The sequence below is a fragment of the Mastigoproctus giganteus genome, chromosome 9, assembly GCF_048544385.1.
Source record: "Mastigoproctus giganteus isolate SK-2022 chromosome 9, ASM4854438v1, whole genome shotgun sequence".
Classification (NCBI taxonomy): Eukaryota; Metazoa; Arthropoda; class Arachnida; order Uropygi; family Thelyphonidae; genus Mastigoproctus; species Mastigoproctus giganteus.
In genome coordinates this window covers 117,488,401-117,512,877 of record NC_143583.1, presented here as the reverse complement: position 1 = coordinate 117,512,877, position 24,477 = coordinate 117,488,401, and the positions used below count along the sequence as shown (strand labels likewise).

At 38.4% G+C, this 24,477-nt stretch overlaps 1 protein-coding gene across 4 annotated transcripts in view; it reads left to right on the top strand.

Moving 5' to 3' along the window:
- Positions 1-24,477, top strand: part of LOC150080669 (mitochondrial import inner membrane translocase subunit TIM44) — a 198,339-nt gene that overhangs the window by 139,969 nt on the left and 33,893 nt on the right. For all 4 annotated transcript variants that reach the window (XR_016547431.1, XM_090381988.1, XM_090381989.1 and 1 more), the window contains exons 11-12: positions 1,619-1,669; positions 22,842-22,931. Coding sequence is in view for 3 of the 4 variants with exons in the window: in XM_090381988.1 (XP_090238114.1) it covers positions 1,619-1,669; positions 22,842-22,931 (141 nt within the window). In the remaining variant the exon portion in view is untranslated. The remainder of the gene's footprint in view (positions 1-1,618; positions 1,670-22,841; positions 22,932-24,477) is intronic.

Below are 24,477 nucleotides of genomic sequence, written 5' to 3'. Positions count from 1 at the left end.
GTGGCAAACATTTATTTGACATAATATTAACAATTGAGTACGAGATGGATGCATTTCATGATGTTACAACAGATGCTTGAAGGTTCCACCATGAGACGCGATGCATGCGTGACACCGACGCAACATGGATTTCCGGACACGGTCGAACACATCTAGAGTTTCTTTGACAGTAGCAGCAGCGCAGACGAGTCTCGCCACGAGATCCATTTCCGTCTCCACAGGCGATTCATACACGATAAATTTGAGGGACAGAAAGAAATCACAGAAAGAAATCAAGGCTCGATAAATCAGGTGAGCGTGGGGGCTAAGCAACAGGTCCACCACGGCCAATCCATCAACGCCCAAAATGCCTGTTCAAATGGTCACGAACACACCTTCCATAATGGGCAGGCGCCCGTCATGTTGAAACCAAATGTTGCGTCTCACATTTGCTGGAACATCGTCAAGTAACCCTGGTAGAACTTGTTCAAGAAAGATCCCATATTTAGCGGAGTTCATGCGGGATGGTAACAGGTATGGGCCGACTAAGCAGTCACCGACCATACTTGCCCACACATTTATTGCAAAGCGATGTTGTACCGCATGGGGGTGTACACCGTGTGGGCCCTCTGCTAATCCATACACTAGGTGTATGGATTCAAGCAGTTGTCTGCTAGCTCACAGTTCGTATATCAATGCATGCTCTTCGTGTGGCGACTACTGCTTGAATGAGTAAACCAGAAATTTTCCCTCTCACGAACTGATGAACAGCGCCGTGTACCGACTTACGGTGACGTGTCTGGTTATGGGTTCCTATGCGATTCACATTCCTTTAGATGTTATCTACCTCCCCTAAATACACCTTTTACTTACTGTGTGTGTGTGTGTGTGTGTGTGTGTGTGTGTGTGTGTGTGTGTGTGTGTGTGTGTGTGTGTGTGTGTGTGTGTGTGTGTCCTCTAATTCAATTTCATTAACTATTGATCTGAGTTCCAGAGAATTGTAAGCCAAAATCGGACAACAGTAGCTAATAGGTGTGAGCCCTCCTCCTCTGATTTTAATAGCTCTTTTCATGTTGCCATTTATTAAAACTGTCTACTATTAATTGGAAATACACATACATACCTACTTTGAAAAAGGTTAATGAACAAATTTGTAACTTCATACCACTTGGTGATTAAGGTATTAAGGAAATTTGATAACACTTTCTGATTAAGGTATTGTTTCTCCACCACTGTTTGTAGCATTTTCTACTGGTTCTTGATTAATCCATAGGTCTGAAAAGCTTAGGAACCACTGCTGTAGTTGATATCATTATACATTGTACATATTAAAGTTTTTAATAAAATATGCATGCCACATGCCTTACCTTACCTTGAGAAATTTATTGGCATTTCTACAGCTAAATGAGCTGAAGATCAGCAATATGAATCTTTTGTATAGGTTATCTGCATTTTTAATGATCTGAGCAGTAGAAAAATGAACTGCTCACATCATTAAAATATTGATAATGTGAGCAGTACATAATCGAATGCTCAAACTTCAGTGCCAATAATTCATTTATTATCAGTATTATTCATTTATGTTATATTCATTTATATTCATTTTTTAAATCTGTAATTATATATTCATGTATTACAGGCAATGGTGAGAGGAGATTTAGAAATTCTAAAGGATTGGTGTCATGAAGCAGTAAGTTTCATTACCATTTGTTAATTATACAATAATTATCTCCAGGAAAGGTGAGCTTGGGATATCCCTTATAATTTTTATAAAATTTAACACCAGAGCAGGTCACTGCATAAATCTGAAAAGATGCACAAGAGATAAATGAACTTATCCCAGTAGACATCCCATAAATGCAAGAATGTGTAAACTTGCATTTTGTTAAAACATATATATATGAAGATATGTAGGTAATATTGTGGGCTTTTTCACAATCTGGCTGGGCTATGTGTGTCAGGCAAGAGTTGCATGGTTTCTCCCCCCCACCCCAGAAACTTATGTTTTCCGTCCAGAAAATGCGATCAACCACAGAATTCACAATTTACAGACTTGACATACTGATGTCTCATAGCCTTAGTTGCTTTAGTGCTTAACACACATTCAATTCCTGGGTGGCATTAATAGCTTTGGGTTTTTTTCCCCAGACCATTCACACAAAACCTTCATCCTAGGCCTGGAACTGAGACTTGGTTAAAACATCGTTCTAGAAGAATTATCTATAGGCTTTGCCAACACTGCTGTCTCTGATAGGAATGTTTTCAAAGCCCACAGACAATTCTCTGAACAAATACCCCGCTGCTTACCATATATATTATATAGTCGCACAGTACTTAGCTGGTCTTGGTTGTATGCAAATTCACCACTATAAAAGGTGCGTTATGTATACAAATTCTTGCATTACGGGCTTTATCAACTATGAGTTAAATCTTCACCTGGTTCTTTCCCAGATGCAGCAGATGCTGCACCACTCTCTTCTTGAATTAATATAATATATACCTCTGATGGATCCTTAGTATCTAGTGTTTTTTGTCTGGCAGCACCAGAGGTTCCCGGCGTCCGTAGCCAGGTGGGAAGGAGCAGCAGTGCGTAGCACATGCTTCTTGATTAGACTGGGGTTCGAGCCCGTCACCACCAAATACGGAGGATGCGGAAAGGTCAGGGAATGACCACCGCATATCCCCGGAGCAATATGGCCTTAGTTGCTAATGCTCCTAAAAACCAAATAACAAACAACAAACCAGAGGTTCCCCCAACTTTGTGTTGTTACTCTCTGTAGAATACTTTGTATAAGGCCAGGGTGTGGGTTATGTTGTTCTTTTGGTCACTTAGTCTGAAGGCCCACCAATCCCTAGTTTCTGTCACTGCCCCAGAGAGGCAGGCCAGAATCATAGGCGAGAATAGAGCAAATGAGTCCATCTGCTAGGAAAGGGGTGACTGTAAGAGGTTCCTTGGAATCAACAGGAAGCCCATCCTAGTCCAGGGAGGAAGTGAAAGAGGGTCGTGGAGTCAATTACCAAGCAGAAATGGGGTAGGGGCAAACCAGGGTGTGGGAAGGGGACACAACCACCCCAGATAGTAGGAATATGGAGTCTTTATCAAACACCTATATTTTTTTCCCCCCTTGGATCAGGGAAGATGATCTGGCTGACACCATAGCCCAATCTCCAACCCACTACATCCCTATACATGCAACTACTGAGTAATAAGAAATTCCCAATTGCAAGATTCATGACAAGGACAACCCACAAACAAACTGCACCAAATTAAGCTAGTAATTAAATTATGGTAGTGTAATCTGCATAAGAATTATGAGAAGGAAGTTGTTCTCGCTCAGCTTCACATAGATGTAGTCATCTTGCACATTCTTTTTTTCTGAGGGCTGATGACTATTATACCAAATGCTCAAACTTTAGTGCCAATAATTCATTTTTGACCAGTGGTAACCAACTGACTGAGCTTTATACACTAAGTCCAGTTTCATCCGATTGAGACAATCTGTCTGACATTTTTAAATATTTATAAACCATAAACTAATATCAATGTATATAAATTGTTTTACCATATTTATTATTAATATTTTTAAATGAATCAATTTTTTTTGTTTTATTTTCATTACTTTTTTGCTTTTTCTTTTGTCTATATGTGTACTTGCTTCTTGTTTCTGATTAATATTTGTCTTTAGGCCATAGTTGATGACATGCCATTAAAAATCAGATCAATCACTCAATCAATTAACCTTCAAACAAACTTTGTGAAACTTAAATAAATTTATTTAAATTTCACTAAGATAATTACAGAATGTAAACATGCTTTAATTCAAATACAAATATGCATAATAGGAATTTTTTTTTTATATGTTCTCTGAGGTAAAAATATCCATCTTGTCCATCAGAATTTTGACAGGTGAGGCATAAACCTAACAGGATCATAATAAAAGAATATCTCTATTTTAAAGTGTTGTAGTTAAATAAATAATTAAGCTATAACAGTAGTTGCTGTCACAAAATTCAAATAAGAAGTCCAAAGGGTCAGGTCAGGACTTCCAGACGGTACAGAGGATTAGTCTACTTCTTCCATCCAGCAGTGTGGAAAATTATCATTTTAAGCTGTTTGGACTTGTTCACCAAAATTTTGGGTGAGTTAGCATCTTGAAAGAAAATTGTTCTAAGTTCATCAATCTGAGGAAAGGCTGTTAAAGAAATATTTTTTATCTATTTGTGAAAATGTCTTTTAAATTCAAATTCTGAATTCATATTTCATAATCATAATTCAAGATAGTATGTATCAGTCCACATCAAACTTTAACCTTTGGACTATTATGCACATGTTCCATTGCAGTGTTAGGATTTTCGCAACCCCAAATGCTGCAAATTGTGCTGATCAGCTGCTTTAATTTTGTGTTTCAGCTGAATTTTTTAAAAGTGAAGTTTGTCATTTACAAATCTTTGATTTTGTGAATGACAAACTTTTCAAAAGGCTTTCCATGCTGATTTCTCGCTATCACTAATTACACATTCAAACTGTTCGTCTTTGAAAAGTTGCCTTATTTGTGGACCAATGAAAATGCCTGCCTTAATCTTCTCTGTACTAAGTCTTGGGAATTTCTCTTGCAAGTATATGAATGCAGGACCTTTCACTTCTAAAGCCTTCATGAAATTTTTCATGAGCCCCAGTTTGATGCGGACTGGCAGAAGCAAAACTTTATTTGGATCTATCAGAGGTTCAAATGCTACCTTCTTCATTCCAGGTGTTAATGATTTTCGTTGAGGTAGGTGGTAGATGACTTTCATCAACCGGTGAAATACCACCACTTTGCTTATTGGAGGCTTGAAGTGGTGAAACCCATGTTTAGTCTCTAGAGAAAAGTTTCCGGCACCCCCCCTCCCCCCATACTTCTCCTTCAACCCATGCACGGTACTAAGTACTATAGGTTTGATACCTTTCGTGTTTGGGATTTTCATAAAAAAAAAAAAAAACTAACACCCCAAAAAAACTAAAACCAGCACCATGGTAGCATAAACAAGGAAACTTTTGTGACATTTTGTGATGATTACTGCTGTAGTCATTTGATAAACTACAACACATATAAATATAGGTATTCTTTTATAAATGACCCTGTATAATGTTTTTGGCTGGCCATTCCAGTGCTGTGTTATTTAACTTTTATTGTATACAGATACTACGGAGCAATATGGCTTTAGTTGCTAATGCTCCTAAAAACCAAATAACAACAACAACAACATACAGATACTGCTCAACTTACGATGAGTTCTGTTCAGGTACTTCCATCATAAGTCGAATGTAAATAACAATCGTAATATAGGGGTATGGTTCTCAAGGTTAATAAGAAAATAATAGTAATAATAATAATAACTATGGGCCCCCCCCTGCTCACCAACTCCCGCATAACCTTTTCTACGTGATATGTAGAAGTATGACAGAGTAAATCTTTTCTACATAAAAGACACGCTTGTTGGAACACACCGATCAATATCTAATCAGGAAATGACCTATGTGATTATTTACCTGTGTTTACATAGGTCACTTAGGAAAAGCCCTGGTAAAAATTCAGATCTTCGGAACCACTCCATTCTTCGACTAAAAGTCAAGAAGGCAGTGTGATTGTCAGGTGCCACTCACTGTTTAGCCCTGCCCCCTTTCCTCCTAGGTTGACATGCCTAGGGTGTTTATCCCCCACTTGCTGCTGTTTTAAAATCGGGAACTCATTTTCCAATTTTAAAACAGTAGGATTGGGGATAAACATCCTACCTAAGCTAAGCACCCCCCTCCTCAACAATCAGAAACAAAATGCATTCACAATAATCACCCAATCACAGAACTCTACCGTTCAACTACTCCATTCTACGACCATACCCACTGTGCAGAGAGAAGTGGTACCCAAATAATAGATTTTAGACAAAGGCCTTTTGCTTGAGGTTCCATAATGCATGAGGAATATTGTTGCATCTGAAAGAGCAGGACAAAAATATTTAACTTAAATATTTACAAACTATGTGAATATTTAAAATATGTACAAAATACTAAACTAATTACGAATATACAATATTCATTTATATACAAAAACGTTACAATGGAACATCAAATGTTAGACAGTGAAGCACGTGCTTCACTGTCTAACATTTAATGTTGGTGAAGTTACAGAGTCAGTTGTCAATTAATTGCATTTGTAGTTAAGTAATTGCCTCGCCTTCTTCTCCCATTGGCTTGAATAAATATCACTAGGAGGAAACCTTTTTTAATATATAGCATTAGCATTAGTAGAGGCATATGATGCAAGAAAGCAAGCTTATTCAGCATCAGCCAAAAAAAAAAAAAAAAAAAAACCCCACTCCCATTTCACCTCCGTTTGTTCGAGATACCTATCCAGCTGAGCCTTAAATTTATTTAGGCTATCAACTTCCACAACAAGGGATGGAAGTCTGTTCCACCAACCAACTACCCGCTGGCTAAAGGCAAATTTCCGCACATCTATCCTACATCTGTCTTTCCTCAATCTGAATTTATGCCCTCTCAGGGGGGGCGCCTCCGTAGCCAGGTGGGAAGGAGCAGCAGTGTGTAGCACACGCTTCTTGATTAGACTGGGGTTCGAGCCCATCACCATCAAATACGCAGGATGCGGAAAGGTCAGGGAATGACCACCGCATATTCGCGGAGCAATATGGCCTTAGTTGCTAATGCTCCTAAAAACCAAAACAACAAACAACAACAACAACAACAAGCCCTCTCAGGTGATTATTCTGAGCAAGAGGAAGAATCCCATCGGCGTTGAGCATGCTCAAACCATTCAAGGCTTTTTACACCTCTATCGGAGCAACCCTTTGTTCCATTCACTAATCTTGTTGCCCTTCTCTGTACTCGTTCCAGCAGCTCTACATCCTTCTTAAAATGCAAAGGTTGGTTAGGCTATTCCAATATTCAGATTTGCAGTTTATAATATGGGTGTAGACTATGTATATATTAAGTGCAATAGCATCATTAATACACAGCCATTTCTAAATAAACAGAATATTTATAAGGCGGCATCGTTTTAAGTTATATCTCATATTGTGAATACCTTCGCAACGAGTTGCCATGATATTGCACTACTTCGAATAAGTAACGCTTCACCTAAGGAGAAGACTAATGTTACTTATTCTCAGTTAGGTACCAGAATAAGTAATATTAGTCTTCTCCTTGGGTGAAGCGTTACTTATTCGAAGTAGTGCAATATCATGGTAACTCGTTGCGAAGGTATTATTCACAATATGAGATATAACTTAAAACGATGCCGCCTTATAAATATTCTGTTTATTCAGAAATGGCTGTGTCTTAATGATGCTATTGCACTTAATATATATATAGTCTAAATTTGCTTGCAGCTTGAGGCTTTAGCCCTAAATGCATCTTAGTCTAAATATGTCTGTAATTATTGTACAGTTTATTCAGAAGTGATTTCAAGTTTGCTGCTTCTGTACTGGTAAAAAGGCTATTAAAATCATATTATGTTTGTAATATTTTTAGTTTTCAGGACATCTATTACAGGCTGATTGTTGTTAATGATTCTGCTATTAGGTAGGATGGTTATGATAGACTTGAGGATTTGTTCTGGTTTATGTGCATAGCTGTTTTTGCAAGATGTGATGAATCTGAAACCTATTGGATTTTTGTGAAATTTTAGTATGAAATAGATGTAGAGGAAGTTATAATTGCTAAAGTTAATTTTTAATTTTTTTGCTGAAAGCAATAAGCTTCTTGGTAATAATACTGCAATTGTTGGTAACAGGTTTGTAAATTGCACTACAGTTGAGTTCTGCATTTAATGTTTGATAATAAAAGGTTTTGCAGATAAAGGCAAAGTTGTTGGAGGCATTGTCTACTGGAGTGATGATAAAGTATTCATGCAAGTGCTGTTTAATAGTGGAGAAGTTGTATTTGGTTTCCATTGCAGGTCAAAAGGATGTCAGAAGGATTTTGACGAATCTTGATGCTAAGAAAGCTCCAGGTCCTGATGGTATTTTTCCACTTGTTCTCAAAACCTGTGCTCCTGAACTTACTCCTATTCTTTGCCACCTTTTCTCACTTTCTTATTCCAAAGGTGTTTTTCTTTCTGCTTGGAAAATTGCTCATATCCAGCCAGTTCCTAAAAAGGGTGACAAATCCCTCCCATCCAATTATCATCCCGTTGCAATTTCCTCTACTCTTTCTAAAGTAATGGAGAAATCAATTAACCGCCAACTCTTAAACTACCTAGAAACCGTCTGTCTGATCAACGATCACCAGTATGGATTCCATCAGTGTCGATCCACTGGTGATATTCTGGCTTATGTTACCCATTTATGGATAAATTCAATGGAAAAGTTCGGTAAAACCCAAGGAGTTACTCTTGACATCACAAAGGCTTTCGATCGTGTTTGGCATAAAGGTCTTCTAAACAAGCTTCCATCTTATGGTTTGCCAACTGTTTTTAGTAATTGGTTATCCAGTTTTCTCTCTGATCGCTCACTGAGAGTGATGGTAGCTGGCTCTCTGTCTACTAACTTCTCCACTAATGCTGGTATCCCTAGCATTAGTGGAGAAGTTCTTTTCCCCACTCTTTTCCTCTTTTATATTAATGACCTTCTTCCATTGACTGGAAATCCTATCCATAGTTTTGCTGATGATAGCACATTGCATTCCACTTTCCATTTTGAGAAACCTTGTCCTTCTCAATCAGCTTCAACTTCTCGAATATCCGCTACCAATTCCTTAAATGTTGATCTCCGGGTAGTTCTTCAGTGGGGCAAAGACAACTTAGTTGATTTCAATCTTTCTAAAACTTAGTCTTATCATATATCTCACAGAAAGGATTCTTCCGCTGATATGCTTATCTTTGGTGACACTCCGATTTCTAGGCAAGTTGATATATCTCTTTTGGGTATTACCCTGACTTCTAATCTCTCTTGGCACAAGCAAATATTGCTTCCTCTGCATCTAAAAAACTTGGTTTTCTCTTTTGCTGTTGGCATTACTTTTCTTCCAAACAGCTGTTCACTCTGTACAAATTGCCCTACCATGGAATATTGTTCCCACATCTGGTGTGATGCCCCCAAAACCTCTCTCAGGCTTCTTGATTCCATTCAAAAGAGGGCAGTTAGGTTAATTAATGACTCATCTCTAACAGAGTCTCTCCACTCGCTGTCTCATAGACATACAGTTTCTGCTGCATGCCTTTTCTACAGATACTTCCATGGGCACTGTTCTTCTGAATTAGCGTGTATAATTCCCACTCTCTCTTTCAAACAGTCTGAATACCTGCCGCCAACATCCATTCGCTGTCCAACTTCAAACTCACAGAACCAACTTTTCATCTTCCTCGTTTATTCATTCAATTGCCGTTTTCTGGAACAACCTTCCTTCATATGTCTTTCCTGAAAATTACAGTCTACAGAAGTTCAAGTCCAATGTCAACAAATATCTTCTTTCGTCTTCTCAACCTCCAATCTAAGCATGGTACTAAGTACTATAGGTTCTAATACCTCTAGCGTTCCGAATTTTCATAAAAAAAAAAAGTAGAGAACCATGTGAAGTTAAAGTTTTATAGTTATGGAGTAAGTCAGTAAGTACTATATTGGTCCATATTTGGAAGGCTTCTATGGGCGTGTTATATTTATATGAAAGCATAAAACAGAAGTTAAGTAGACTGTGATATAACTGTTTTTTTGACATTGGTTAGGCTAATACACTTGTGAAGCCTGAATTTAAAGCCATGTGCCACGATGCTTCTGAGCTCTAGGTTAGGGATTATCTCTAAATTGCCAGTGATGATATGCCCAAATTAAGTATATTTAATATATTATTCTTCATTTTTATTTTACAAGTACCTTTGTTTTATGATTTTAACTTCCGGTTTTATTAGACTACCTACTCTCCCTTTATCATATTCGTTACCTACTTGTCTACATTTCTTTATGGTCGTTGGGTTCTTTCGTGCGTGCGGAAATCAAGTTTAAATTAATGTTTTAAACAATATATATAAAGTAAGAAAAAACAAACATTCGATAGCTTCAACAGATTTACTAACTGCATGTTGCTTAAATAAAGTGAAATTGAACTAAATTAAGAATAGGTATACAGAAGGCCAACCCAAGTTAGAAGTGAATACAAAGAAAAGCAGTACTTAACTTCATCATCATCATAAAATAACTTAAAAGCATTTCCTGGGCCACAGGCTCATTATTGCTAAAAACTCAATTATATACATAAAAGCATTATATAAATACTTAGCCCCTGTCACCACCTAAACCAGTTAGACATAGTGACAGAGTTACCACCCTTGCCAATGGGAAGGCAGGTTTCTGCTATCTAAAACTTCTTAAAAACACATTATCTAAAGCCTTCACAATAAATTCTCTATTTACAATCACTGTATACAGAAAAGTACTATTTACAAATAAATACTGTTTATGCTATGTACAAAACTGTGTATAGATAAAACACAATTTATAAATAAAATCTTCAACTGAAAAATCAATTAAAAATATCATGAATCTACTGTAATTATGCGCTATAATTATCAAGTTTTGAAAATGCCTCAGAATTCAACAAGAGTTGGCACTCCAACACAACAAAATAATTGATCTCTGAGATCATATATAATTTACAGGCAATATGTGTTCATTATCTGAAAAAGACCCTATTCAGGCCACTTCCTAGCCTCTATCATAGTCTGTATACTATATGTTACTTGCCTCTTTTTGGAGTTATTCCAACAGTATTGTCATTACTTCTGTTTAGAACCTTTTCCATTCCTCCTTAATATCCCTCTTAATGTATATCTTTTCTAATTGTGTATATTCTCTCACTCCAAATATTTCCTTAGAGTAATTCCTTTTGTCATGTATTGAAGGCATCTACTCATCAAGGTCTACAAGTTACTGGCCTTCGATAATTCACAATACATCATTAGAAATCGTGACACCAAGAAGAACAGATCTTTGAGCTTCTGTTAATTGCCTTCAAATCGCAGAATTCTGGGTGGCCGAACTCCAAGCTCCACATGCATAGGTAATAGTGGGTAAAAATGCACACTTATACATTAAATCAAGGACTTTACCCTTTATTCTCCATTCAGTCCTAATTACTCTTTAGAATTTTGAATATATTACTTTTGTAAACCAGAAGCTCAGCCACTCATCCAATATGGATAGCTGAGCTTGCTTTGAGTACTTAGCATAGCAACAAAGGAAGATGGGATCTTTTAGAAGAATATGTTCTATATATGAATATATGACTAAATTAATTTTGACATTACAACCAATAAGAATAAATTTAGTGATGCCCCCAAATGGCATCACTAAATCCACAGCCGATTTGCTTGAAATATCACCAAAATTATCATTCAAACTGCATTGGCTCTGTGACCATTGTAGGCTTTGTAGTCGTTGGACAAGATGGGGGCTTAGTACTCAGCCTGTTTTGATTTGTTTGTGTTTCACATTATAGTCATGTTTATTGTGGTACATTTTTAGTTGCGTATATAATGATATTTCACACAATTCACCCATGGATACCATTTGGGGGGGGTGCTACTAAATTTGTTCTAATTGGCTCTAATTTCTAAATTTGTTTAGGAACTTGGGTGAATTTCATAGAAAAACTTCCAATCTTTCACTGCTTGTCTTTCTGTACATATACAGATCCTTCCTTATCTTTCCATTTGGAGTTTGGTTCTGGAACACATTTCCAAATTGCTTCTTACTGCTGGCACAGCATCTGTACATATCTTTCCTTATTCACAATGACACTTCAGAGAATGAATTCATGATACATAAAACCATGATTGTCTTGGGAAAAAACTTCTACTACCACTTTCCCTTTTTATCTTTTGCTGAAAATTTTTTTGCTTGCAATGAATGAATCATTTTCCAAGTTGATGATTCATGCTTTGTGACTCATAGTAAAAATGCCAGGTCTCATCTCCAGCATCCCCCAGGTTTTGGTGCTGGGCCCACTGTTTTTTTGTATATTTATCAATGATATTGATGAAGGTATATCAGACTTAATGTCGAAGTTTGCAGATGATACAAAGGTTGGCAGAGTTGTTAAAGGCAGTGTACTACTGCAACAGGATCTAGAAAATTTGGGCAGATGGACTGAGAAGTGCAACTGAAGTTTAACATTGACAAATGCAAAGTACTGCATATGAGTAGAAGTAACCCCAGAGAAACGTACCAACTGTGTGGTACTATACTTACAATGGTAGAAAATGAAAAAGATCTGGGAGTAATTGTGCAGTCAGATATGAAGTTTTCTGAGCAATGCAGGCAGGCTGCTAGAGCAGGTCATGGGGTATTGTCAATGATATACAGGAATTTTGCTAGTAGGGAAAAGGAGGTGATTATCCCTTTGTATAAGGCCACGTCTTGAGCACTGAATACAGGTCTCGAGGCCTCATTTTAGGAAGGATGTAGAGTTGCTTGAAAGTGGACAGAGAAGGTCAGCAAGATTGGTGAGGCAAACTAAGGGGTCCTCTTACCAAGAAAGGCTTAAGTTCTGCAAATAGCAGCAGCTGGAAACTAGGCACCTGCAAGATCATCTGATTGAGGTGTACAAGGCCTTGAATGGTTTGAGCATTCTGAATTCTGATCGGATTCTTCCACATGCTCAGATTATGAACCTGAGGGGGCATAAATTCAAATTGAGGAAAGTCAGTTGTAGAATAGATGTGCGGAAATTTGCCTTTAGCCAGCGGGTGGTTAATTTTTTTTTTTTTTTTTATGAGAACCCCAAACACGAGAGGTATTGGAACCTATAGTACTTAGTACCGTGCTTGGGTTGGAGGTTGAAAAGACGAAAGAAGATAATTGTTGACATTGAACTTGAACTTCTGTAGATTGTAATTTTCAGGAAATACGTAGGAAGGAAGGTTGTTCCAGAAAACGGCAGTTGAATGAATAAATGAGGAAGATGAAAAGTTGGTTCTGTGGGTTTGAAGCTGGACAGTAAATGGATGTTGGCTGGTGGCGGCACGTGTTCGGACTGTTTTGAAAGAGAGAGCGGGAATTATAGAAGCCAATTCAGAAGAACAGTGCCCATGGAAGTATCTGTAGAAGAGGCATGCAGCAGAAACAGTACGTCTATGAGAAAGCGAGTGGAGAGACTCTGTTAGAGATGAATCATTAATTAACCTAACTGCCCTCTTCTGAATGGAATCAAGAAGCCTGAGAGAGGTTTTGGGGGCACCAACCCAGATGTGGGAACAATATTCCATGGCAGGGCGGATTTGCGATTTATACAGAGTGAGCAGCTGTTTGGAAGAAAAGTAACGCCAAGAGCGAAAGAGAAAACCAAGTTTTTTAGATGCAGAGGAAGCAATATTTGTAATGTGCTTGTGCCAAGAGAGATTAAAAGTCAGGGTAATCCCCAAAAGAGATATATCATTTTGCCTAGAAATCGGAGTGTCACTAAAGATAAGCATAGGAGCAGAAGAATCCTTTTTGTGAGATATAAGACAAGACTGAGTTTTAGAAGGGTTGAAATCAACTAAGTTGTCTTTGCCCCACTGGAGAATTGCCTGAAGATCGGCATTTAAGGAATTGGCAGCAGATTTTCGAGAACTTGAAGCTGATTGAGCAGGACAAGGTTTCTCAAAATGGAAAGTTGAATGCAATGTGCTATCATCGGCAAAACTATGGATAGGATTTCCAGTCAATGGAAGAAGGTCATTGATATACAAAAGGAAAAGAGTGGGGGAAAGAACTGAACCTTGGGGGACACCGGCATTAGTGGAGAAGTTAGAAGACAGAGAGCCATCTACTATCACCCTCAGTGAGCGATCAGAGAGAAAACTGGATAACCAATTACAAAAAACAGTTGGCAAACCATAAGATGGAAGCTTGTTTAGAAGACTTGCTTAGAAGACCTTTATGCCAAACACGATCAAAAGCCTTTGAGATGTCAAGAGCAACTACTTGTGTTTCACCGAACCTTTCCATTGAATTAGTCCATAAATGGGTAACATAAGCCAGAATATCACCAGTGGATCGACACTGACGGAATCCATACTGGCGATCGTTGATCAAACGGAAGGTTTCTAGGTAGTTTAAGAGTTGCCGGTTAATTGATTTCTCCATTACTTTAGAAAGAGTAGAAGTAATTGCAATGGGACGATAATTGGATGGGAGGGATTTGTCACCCTTTTTAGGAACTGGCTGGATATGAGCAAATTTCCAAGCAGAAGGAAAAACACCTTTGGAATAAGAAAGTGAAAAAAGGTGGCAAAGAATAGGAGTAAGTTCAGGAGCACAGGTTTTGAGAACAAGTGGAGAAATACCATCAGGACCTGGAGCTTTCTTAGCATCAAGATTCATCAAAATCCTTCTGATATCCTTTTGACGGAAGACCACAGAAGGCATTGAATGGAGCATATTAGGAATGGTGGGAGGTGTTTTACCAAGATCATTAATACATGAGCTGGAAGAAAAATGGGATGCTAGCAGGTCAGCTTTATCCTTGGCTGAAGTGACAACAGAACCATCTGGTTTGGACAGAGGTGGGAGCAGAGATGGGCAAAAGTTGCGGCCAATAGCTTTGGTAAGAGACCAGAATGCTCGGCTACCATTAGGGCAAGAAGCAAGTTTTCTACTCTTAGCCTGTTCAAACTCTAGTTTGGACTGATTAATAACTGCTTTACAATTGTTGCGAGATTTGGTGTAGGCAGAAAATGAAACTGAAGAATTAGAAACAAGCCAGTTACGATATGCAACATTCTTCTCTTGGACAGCCTTAGCGCATTTGTTGGAGAACCAAGGTTTAGATAAAGGACGAGATTTTAATGTGGAGTGTGGGATAAAGGATTCCATTCCTGCAAGAATAATTTCACTGACACGATCTGAGCAAACGTTGACATCAGAAGTTTTGAAACAGTAATCAGACCAAGGAAAAGAAGAAAAGAAGTCTCGCATGTCATCCCATTTTGCATTCTTGTAATGCCAAACAATACGAGGTTGGGAATAGCCATGAGATAAAGGTTCCATTGGAGAAGAGACAATCACCAAGTTGTGATCTGAAGTGCCTAAAGGACCTCTCACTTCGACCTTGTACTTAGAAGGGTTGTTTGTGAGAAAAGGATCAAGCGTATTGGCTGTATGATTAGGATTGTCCAGTATTCTTGTAGGTAAATGAACAATCTGTGCTAGGTCATTAGTAATTGCAAAAGCCTCAGCATCTCGACCTGCTGGGTCGGTGTAACTAGAAAACGGAAGCCAGCTGGAGTTGTGAACGTTAAAATCACCAAGGAAAATTACCTCACTGTTAGGAAAGTTGGACTGGAGAAAGTCAAGTTGCAAAGAGAGGAAGTCAAAGAGCTCCAAGTGATTAGTGGAGTTGGGAGAACGATAGAGACAACAGATGAATTTGACACAATGAGGTAGAGAGATTTTAAGCCAGAGAAGATCAAAGAGAGGAGATTCCAAATTGCCAAGTCTCTGACAGGGAATATCAGAACGGACATATGCACAAGTACCACCTTTAGGCGAAAGGAATCATACAGCAAATAATTTGGACATCTGTGATGAGCAGTAGTTGAATCAACTGATAACTGAGATTCAGTCAGAAAAAGTACATGGGGTTTGGAAGACTGCAAGTGGAAATGGACATCGTTGAGATTGGAATTGAGACCACGTATATTTGTGAAATGAATTAGGAAGTCCTTGGGAAGTTTAGATCTTTTCGCAGATAAGCTTGCTCTATTATTTTGACAATTCATGGTGTATTCAATAGTAAGAAAAAGTGGGTGGGACATGCTGTATGAAGTAATGAAATTTTTGGATAACGTGTACATGTGGTAAGAATATACCCAGATCCTTGGCATAACGTGGCCTCGACAATGCTCCCCGCATACACACTACTCGGACTCCCTCCAGTCACTATCTGGCAGAGTAGAGATAGCAAGATTATACACTAGCTGATCCGGAAGCCTCCTAGAGAGTTACCAATAGGTTTGGTCCGGTGTACTATCTAGCGGCCGGCCTGCGAACACCGTTTTAGAGCTGTACCCTTGAAATGTAAGGAATATTGGATCTCGCCACGACATTCATCATAACCTCAAAAATCATCAATCATACTGCATGATGGAAGAGATAGGGAAGGGTTGGCCGGAACTTAGCTCTAGAGACTAAACATGGGTTCCACCACTTCAAGCCTCCAATAAGCAAAGTGGTGGTATTTCACCGGTTGATGAGAGTCATCTACCACCTAGTACTGTTTGGTAACATAGAGGGGCGGCGTTCCTCCATGTGGTGTGGGCGCCACACCTCGACCCCTGCTTACGTTGGTTCACACCTGGGTGGTCACCCACCATGTACTTGTGCACGGAGGTTATACCCAGGATTACTAACAGTCCCACCATCGTGAAGGTGCAAGCAGAGGATTTGGCTGTCATAGACCGTCCGGACTTCGCCGAAATTGGGTCCACTTGGCTTAAGTGTCACCCGAATATCAGTTCCATCAGCGTTTTAGACTCCCAGGTAGCAAGAACAGCTTGTCTGGCATATCTGAGAGAATGTCTGTGACAACCTCAAGGACCAAATTGCTGGAACAAACATCCATCTGTCATTTTGGAAGTTGATAGCTCACTTTCTTGTATCACATGCCTCTATTACTCTTGCAGCACAATTTGCTGTTGTCAAATTGCAAGTTTCAATCTATATCTACAACTCAACCTGCTTCTATCATGTAGAAGTTTGTTACTAAATGAGTGGATTTTGCTGCTGTGTGTGTGTTTGAAGTGCATTTATTTTATCATGATTTCTGTGTGAAAAATGTCAAATTTGGAACCGTGCACCAATAGTCGTGGAAATCTGCTTCTGAAACACTGGAAATGATTCATGTTTATGAAGAGAGGATTCTCTCATGCTGCTGTGTCTGAATGGCATCATAAATTCAAATGAGGGAAGAGAAAGTTTAGCTGATGATGACTTGCTGCAAGACCTTCAACAGCTTGCACACAAAACTGAAACATGACAAACAACTTGTGAATCAGAACTGCTGTGCAACTATTTATAAACTTGCAGAGAGTTTAAAAATTTTATAGGAAGCTATTTTAGGCATTGATTCGAATATAAGTTGGGTTGCTCAATACACAGTGACTCAGATGCATTATTACATTAGTTGTTACATTAGTCCATGAACAGCAGCATTCATTACCACTCTGTCTTCTCTCACTCAACCACCCTTTTATCCATTGTAGCAACTTACCCTTAATACCACACTGCTCAAATTTGAAGAGTAGTCTTCCTTGCGCAACAGTGGCTAAAGCTTTTCTGAAATCCAAGCATATGATGTCGAAATTATTTTTGGCATCAGTTCCTTTGTTAACCACATCATAGTATCAAATTTGTCAGACAAGACTTTCCCTTAACAAACCCATGCTGTGTCTGAATTATTACTGCAGTCTTGTCTAGATGATCCTGCATTGCATCTTTAACAAGTGACTCCATTATTTTCCCCAGAACAGAAGTTAAACTAACTGGTCTGTAATTACTCGTCACCCTTAATCCCCTTTTGTGAATTGAGGATATATTTGCACATCTCCAGTCCATGGGGACTTCACCAAGGATACTCTCATAATTATGTCTATGGGTTTGCTTACTTCCTTTACTGCCTCCTTTAATATAACTGGATAGATCCCATCTGCCCCAGATGCCTTTCTTATGTTTAACTTCAACAATTTCTCCTCCACTTGGCTCTCAGTTATTACAAAATTATTAAGCTCCCTGTTATAGTTTGACAAACTTCTGGCATTTTCCTCCCTTAATAACTCGTCATGTGCGAATGTAGATGCAAAATACACATTCAGATTATCAGCTATCTGAGCGGAATTATCAAAAGTCGATTCATCAATATCAAGTGGACCAATCGGATTCATCCCCTTCCTAGAGTTTACATATGTAAAGAAGTCTTTGCTGTTTTTCTTTGCATCCTTTGCTAAAGAGTCCTCGTAATCTGCCTTCGCTTGCCTAACCTCCTTTGTGACTTGATTACAGACTAGCTTTTATCTGCCATAAACTTCTGTGTGTCACCTGATAATCTATATGCATCCCATGCATTTTTCTTCTCTGCCACAAGTCTCATTAGTTCATCTGACATCCATTTAGGCCTAAACCTTGAACAGTATTTCTTAATCGGTATGAAAAGCTTAGTCACTTCTAAGATTAGTTCCTGGAATATTTTGACTGCAGTACTCTGTACATCTTGACCCTGAATTTCTTGACTGTACTACGTATCCTAGGATCGTTTTACCTGTTTGTATAATGAAAAGCCCAAGTTTCCAGGATAAACGAATGCACCCCTCAGCTGAGATGCAGTAACTTTCCTACAGTGTGAAAAAATGTCCGTAAGAATATATTCTCAACTTCAGCCAATGAATGGAATTAAACTTAGACTCTTCTGCACAGTGTGAAATTCTGCACAGCCATCATAGCTAGTGCTCGGTGAATAAGCAAGTACTAAAAATATTGAGAATACCTTGCTACTTTACTGGCAATCCTAACTTTTGTATATGCTGTTTGAAGTAAAATAGATGGGAAAACACAATTTTGAGAAGATATTGATTATCTGCATAATTATTTGATAAAATATCCTGTTTGCTATGTTCAGTATTCCACCATTGCTCCTGAAATTTTGTGATATGGTATGGTATAGGATGCCTAAGTGATCAAAACAGATTATCATTACATACATTATCAAGTTCTTCAAAACTGCCTTTAAGTTCTTGCCAGTAACCATACACTGTCTACTTAAGTGACATGAAGCCATATAACTTTTTATATATAAATAGTTTCAATTGTTTGTTTATATATTATATGTATTTTATATAATGTGTTTCAAATGGAATTATGAAGACCCCCCCCTCAAGAGAAAGCAAAATGTGTGCTATTGATGGCTTAATTAAAGCCACCAAGGACAGGTCATGCGTACTTAGATATGCATCTGATGTTTGTGCCATTTGACACTTTTAGAGGACTGCCAACCTACCCTCATGTTCCAGCAGGATGGGGTTCCTCCTCATTAGGCTTGTGATCCTTTCCTTCCTTGATGTCTTGGTGCTAGACAACGATAGGTATAAATGAACCCACTGATATCATCTTACCTCCCAAGTCAGTTTTCTTCTATGGTGTTTTGTGAAAGGTATAATGCACTCCACAAAGGTAAACAGAACATGGTTCAGCTCAAAGAGCACATCGCATCACATCAGCATTGGCCTCTGTATTCCTTAATATGTTAGACAATGTGTAGAAGGAAATTGAATATCATTGTGACTTAGTCTTTGCTATGACTGGTGCATGTATTGAGTGTCTGATGTAGACCCATCACAGACATCACATTATGTAACCTGGATGTTATATTTGCATATTCTCATATGAAACTCAAGCATACTACTATGGGCTGTGATATTCTTCTTTCTGAATTAAGCCTTCAAAGCTTTTGCATTCCTATGTAGATAACCTGTATTTCATTTGACCAATCATTAACAACCTGGGAATCCAGCATTGCACACTTCATTTCATTTTAAAAGTCTGTCTGCAATATTGCACTTGCATTACCTATCGAAATTGATAATGCATCAGTAAGTTTGTGAACAGTCATATGATGCTTTTCATAAATGGTAGCAGCAGTTCTTTTCACCAAAACTTTATTTCAGGAGGTTGGAGTTTATCCTGTTTGATGCTGATAATACAGATCTCCTGCCTTTGCAAAATACTTTATGCCAATGGAAAACACCAACTAACATGTTTCATGCTTTCCTCGCTATAGGCTTCTTACGTCATATGGAATTTTTATTTGCAATTTTTCTCAAATGAACACAAAACTCGATCATTCAGTTTAGAAGAAGAGAATACACCAGTGGAAGCAGTAACTAAAATATATTTGTTTTAATACGACAAGTAGCTTTCAGGGTGACAAACCCCTGTCTCAGCAAGAAAGGTACATACATACAGAAATGCAAACATAACATAAAATATTAGAAATGGAATAAATTATACTAAATCTGCTGTGCATGATCAGATGGCTGGGAGAGCGCGTACATGAATGTAAGTGTTCATTCATTCATTCACCAGGCCAGATCAGGTGATTTGTTGTTGGTGCGTAGCGTGCATGTGGGATTGCTGCCAGCAATCCCACATGTTGGTGATCGTAGACTTCTACCAAGAAGTTGTATGCATTTCATGCGGTACTCGCAGGATCTTAGAAATCTGGTCTTAGACGCCTGGGTAAGATGGAGTGTCGCGAGGGGACGAGAGCCTCGGATGAGTTGCAAGCTCTTGTGCTTGTAGTAAGCACTGTCTAACACACGGGCGGGGTATCCACAATTTTGGTGAGGTCAGCTTTTACTCTAGAAACCTCAGTGCACCTGGATTCCTCTGAGCTGGAATAGCCCCAAGTTCGAGAGGGTAGAGTGCATGCAATGCTGTTTAGATGACAAGGGGCATGGGCAGACCTGTAGTTCATGAATTACCAGCAGCACATTGGTTTCCATTATACTGAGGTTTCCAGATGAGAGCCCACTTGCCACCAAAACATCTAGGAAACCCGTTCACTTGCAATTCCAAAGTGAACTGCATGAAGGGGGTTGAGGTCCTCTAACAGCAGCGCATCCGAGCCTTGGGGAATGATGGTGAAAATATCATCCACGTACCTGCACCACATGGTGATTGGTACCAGCGGGTTCAGGAATATGCATTCCTCTAACTCCTTCATTGCAGTGTTGACAAGGACAGAGCTGACAGGGGTGCCCGTAGCCGTACCGTGTATCTGTTTGTGTGTGTGTGTGTGTGTGTGTGGCGCCTCCGTAGCCAGGTGGGAAGGAGCAGCAGTGCGTAGCACACGCTTCTTGATTAGACCGGGGTTCGAGCCCGTCACCACCAAATACGGAGGATGCGGAAAGGTCAGGGAATGACCACCGCATATCCCAGAGCAATATGGCCTTAGTTGCTAATGCTCCTAAAAACCAAATAACAAACAAACAGTATCTGTTTGTAGAGGGAATCACTAAATGTGATGACACTGCCTGACAAAAAGAGGTTAAGGGTAGCACAGATATCTTCCTCAGGTAGTGATGTTCTATCCGATAGCTGGGGTCATTCTCTAAAGCTGACCGGGCTAGCCAGGTGGGTAAAGTGCCTGCCTGGCAACCCAAAGGTCGTGGGTTCGAATCCCGCCTTGGGCTTGGATCAGAGTAAAATGCAAAAACTTTAAGAGGTGCATTATGGCCACAGAAGCCGATGCGCCAACAACTAACAAAAAAAAAAAAAAAATTCTCTAAAAGCTGTCTGGCACATACGACGGCCTGTTGGACTAGAATGGAGGTAAATAGGGAGACATCAAAGGTCACCATGATACGGGATCATGGCAAGGAATATCACCGCCTATGGGTAGAGTCCCTAAATATATCAGGTCTGTCTCGCAGAACATGACAGGTCCATCTGCCTGGGTGACTCTGAACACTCTGCAATTGCAGAACATTTTTGGTCAACTCATCATGACCTCAACTCAAGGCGCGATAGTGAGGTGATTGACCAATCTCGATGCTACTATCACTGCCTATGGTTAGAGTCCCTAAATATATCCAGCTGTCACAAAGTTTTATCGCAGTAGAAGACTACACGCAATTTTGGAGTCAGTTTTGAAACATGAAAAACGCTGGCACATGCGTGTCACACACCAACAACAATCACCTGATCTGGCCTAGTGGATGAACACTCTTGCATTCATGTACGCACTCTCCTAGTCATCTGATCATGCACAGCATATTTAGTATAATTTATTCCATTTCTAACGTTTTATGTTATGTTTACATTTCTGTATGTATGTACCGGCGCCTCCGTAGCCAGGTGGGCAGGAGCAGCAGTGCATAGCACACGCTTCTTCATTAGACCGGGGTTCGAGCCTGTGACCACCAAATACGGAGGATGCGGAAAGGTCAGAGAATGACCACCGCATATCCCCGGAGCAATATGGCCTTAGTTGCTAATGCTCCTAAAAACCAAATAACAACGACAACAACATATGTATGTACCTTGCTTGCTGAGGAAGGGGTTCTTCACCCTGAAAGCTACTTATTGTATTAAAACTAATTTATTTTAGCTACTGCTTCCACTGGCTCTGCTGTATTCTCTTCTAAACCATGGAAACCAGTGCCACAGGTCCATTATCTTTCATTTTATCATGCAATATTCCATAATTTATTCCATTTATACCTGTGTAACAAAGTTCCATACATCTACACTTATGATTTATTCACAATTAATGATATTGACAGTAGTCAAGGCTATATCACAAGACAGACCAATTCTGACTGTGTTCCCATTTTTCTCCTCAGAAATAGCTAACTCTGTTTACAGTCTTATTGCTTTTTTGAATGCCTCCTTCTCCCATATGCTTACTCAAGAATTGTTTTCTTAAAACTTTAAATATCATTGGTTTTACCTGGGGATCATTTTGAGATATCTTTATTGAATAGGATGAAAAATGACTCTCACAATTATTGTTATCATGTCTATGATTTCATGTAACTACCAATAGGTTAATATAAAAATTCAAGTTCAGACTTCTTTTATGTGATGCTGGGTTAGCAATGTAGTTGAAGAGCTAGAAAGAGTTCTCACCCCCTTCCCCTCACTATAAGTTTTGACCTGTATGCCTGGCTATAGGTTAAAAGAACTGCACAATAAGGTATTAAAATATATATATATTCAGGTGTGTGTGTGTGTTATGATAAATAGTTAAATTAAAAGATAAAATATTTTAAATAGTTATGTTGTTTTTTGATACCTGATAGTTACTTGATTTAATAATCCATTTACAACTTAATTTTCAGCCTTTCAATACTTTAGCATCATCTATCAAGCAGGCCCAAGCCCTTGGTTACATATTTGACAGCAAAATCTTGGATATTACTAATGTTGATGTAAGTATTTTATTTCAGGAGACTGATGGAAAAACTTGTTTTTTTACTGACAAAAATCTTTTTTTTAATGTTAATATTAAAAATTAAGAGACGTGTAAATTAAAAGTGTAGCTTGTAGCTCAAAAAAGTAGAGACAGACCTGTTAATAAGAAAATTCTGTAAACTAATGTGGCATCAGTATTATTCTTCATCTATGCAGCTGTAGTTTTAATTTGATTAATTCATAATTCAAAGAATAGTTTAAAAATCATGTTGTATAAAATTTGGTTATCTCACTGACAGATGCCATTTTTCCTTTCTTTTAATAACTGTTGAATAGGGTAAAAATGGCCCTTGTGTACCTAAAAGTTTACACATTCCTAAATCTGTGTTAATTTATTATTCAAGGTCATTTTTCAGTTCACTTTTCATTCTGAACTCCAAAATACACAGGTGTTAACATCAAGTGGAGTTTCCATGGAACATTTATTACCCATTTTTGTGATATATCTTTATCACAAAAATGGGTAATAACCCATTTTTACCCATGTTCAAAAATGGGTAAAAATTTTTTACCCATTTTTGACCATGTCATAATGGGTAAAATAATGGTCAGTGTCATATTCTCCATTTTATACTGCTTTAGCAGTGTATTCTAAATTTAACAGTGTGATTTAATTTGACAGTGTTTGATTCTGATTTTTGTGGAAATGCAGCAAGATTTAATCAACCAGTTAATCAGTTTATCGCCAAGAATATGCACAGTAGCCTACAGTGATGCAGCCAATCTAATGACAAAATACACTTACATGAAAATATAACAGCACATGTAGTAATCATTAAGAATAGAAATTAACAAGGTACATAATAAAATAACGATACAAGTAATTTACAAGAAAGTCTACAAAAAGTCTGGTTGACAGAAATAGACCATTGGACTCTTCTGAAAAAAAAACAGAAGTTATTTTAAGCTTTAATTGATCTTCTTTCTAGAATAAGATTGACATTTTGGGTTAGAAGTTTCAGATTTTAACAAACTGGATAGGATTAATATCTAGATATCAATATTTATATCCTTTAGCAGCCTAAAGGAAAACGGTGCCTCCGTAGCCAGGTGGGAAGAAGCAGCAGTGCATAGCACACGCTTCTTGATTAGACCGGGGTTCGAGCCCGTCACCACCAAATACGGAGGATGCGGAAAAGTCAGGGAATGACCACCGCATATCTCGGAGCAATATGGCCTTAGTTGCTAATACTCCTAAAAACCAAATAGCATAGCCTAAAGGAAAAATGGTGGTCAACTAACAATAGTCTGTTGCATAGAGAGATGAGTGTTGGTTTTAGTTTGTGAGATCTCCTAGCCCAAGACAGAATAATGCAAACTATTCTTGAAAATTTAATAATTACAAATTTCTATTGACACAGTATAGATTATTTTTTGATTGTATAGTACTGCTAATGATCCATTTGTTTATTATTAAGTTGTTACTAAATTGTTGATAATGCCCATATCTGCAAATACATTTGAAACATTTTTCAGGTAACCCTCATATAACACAGTAGTTAT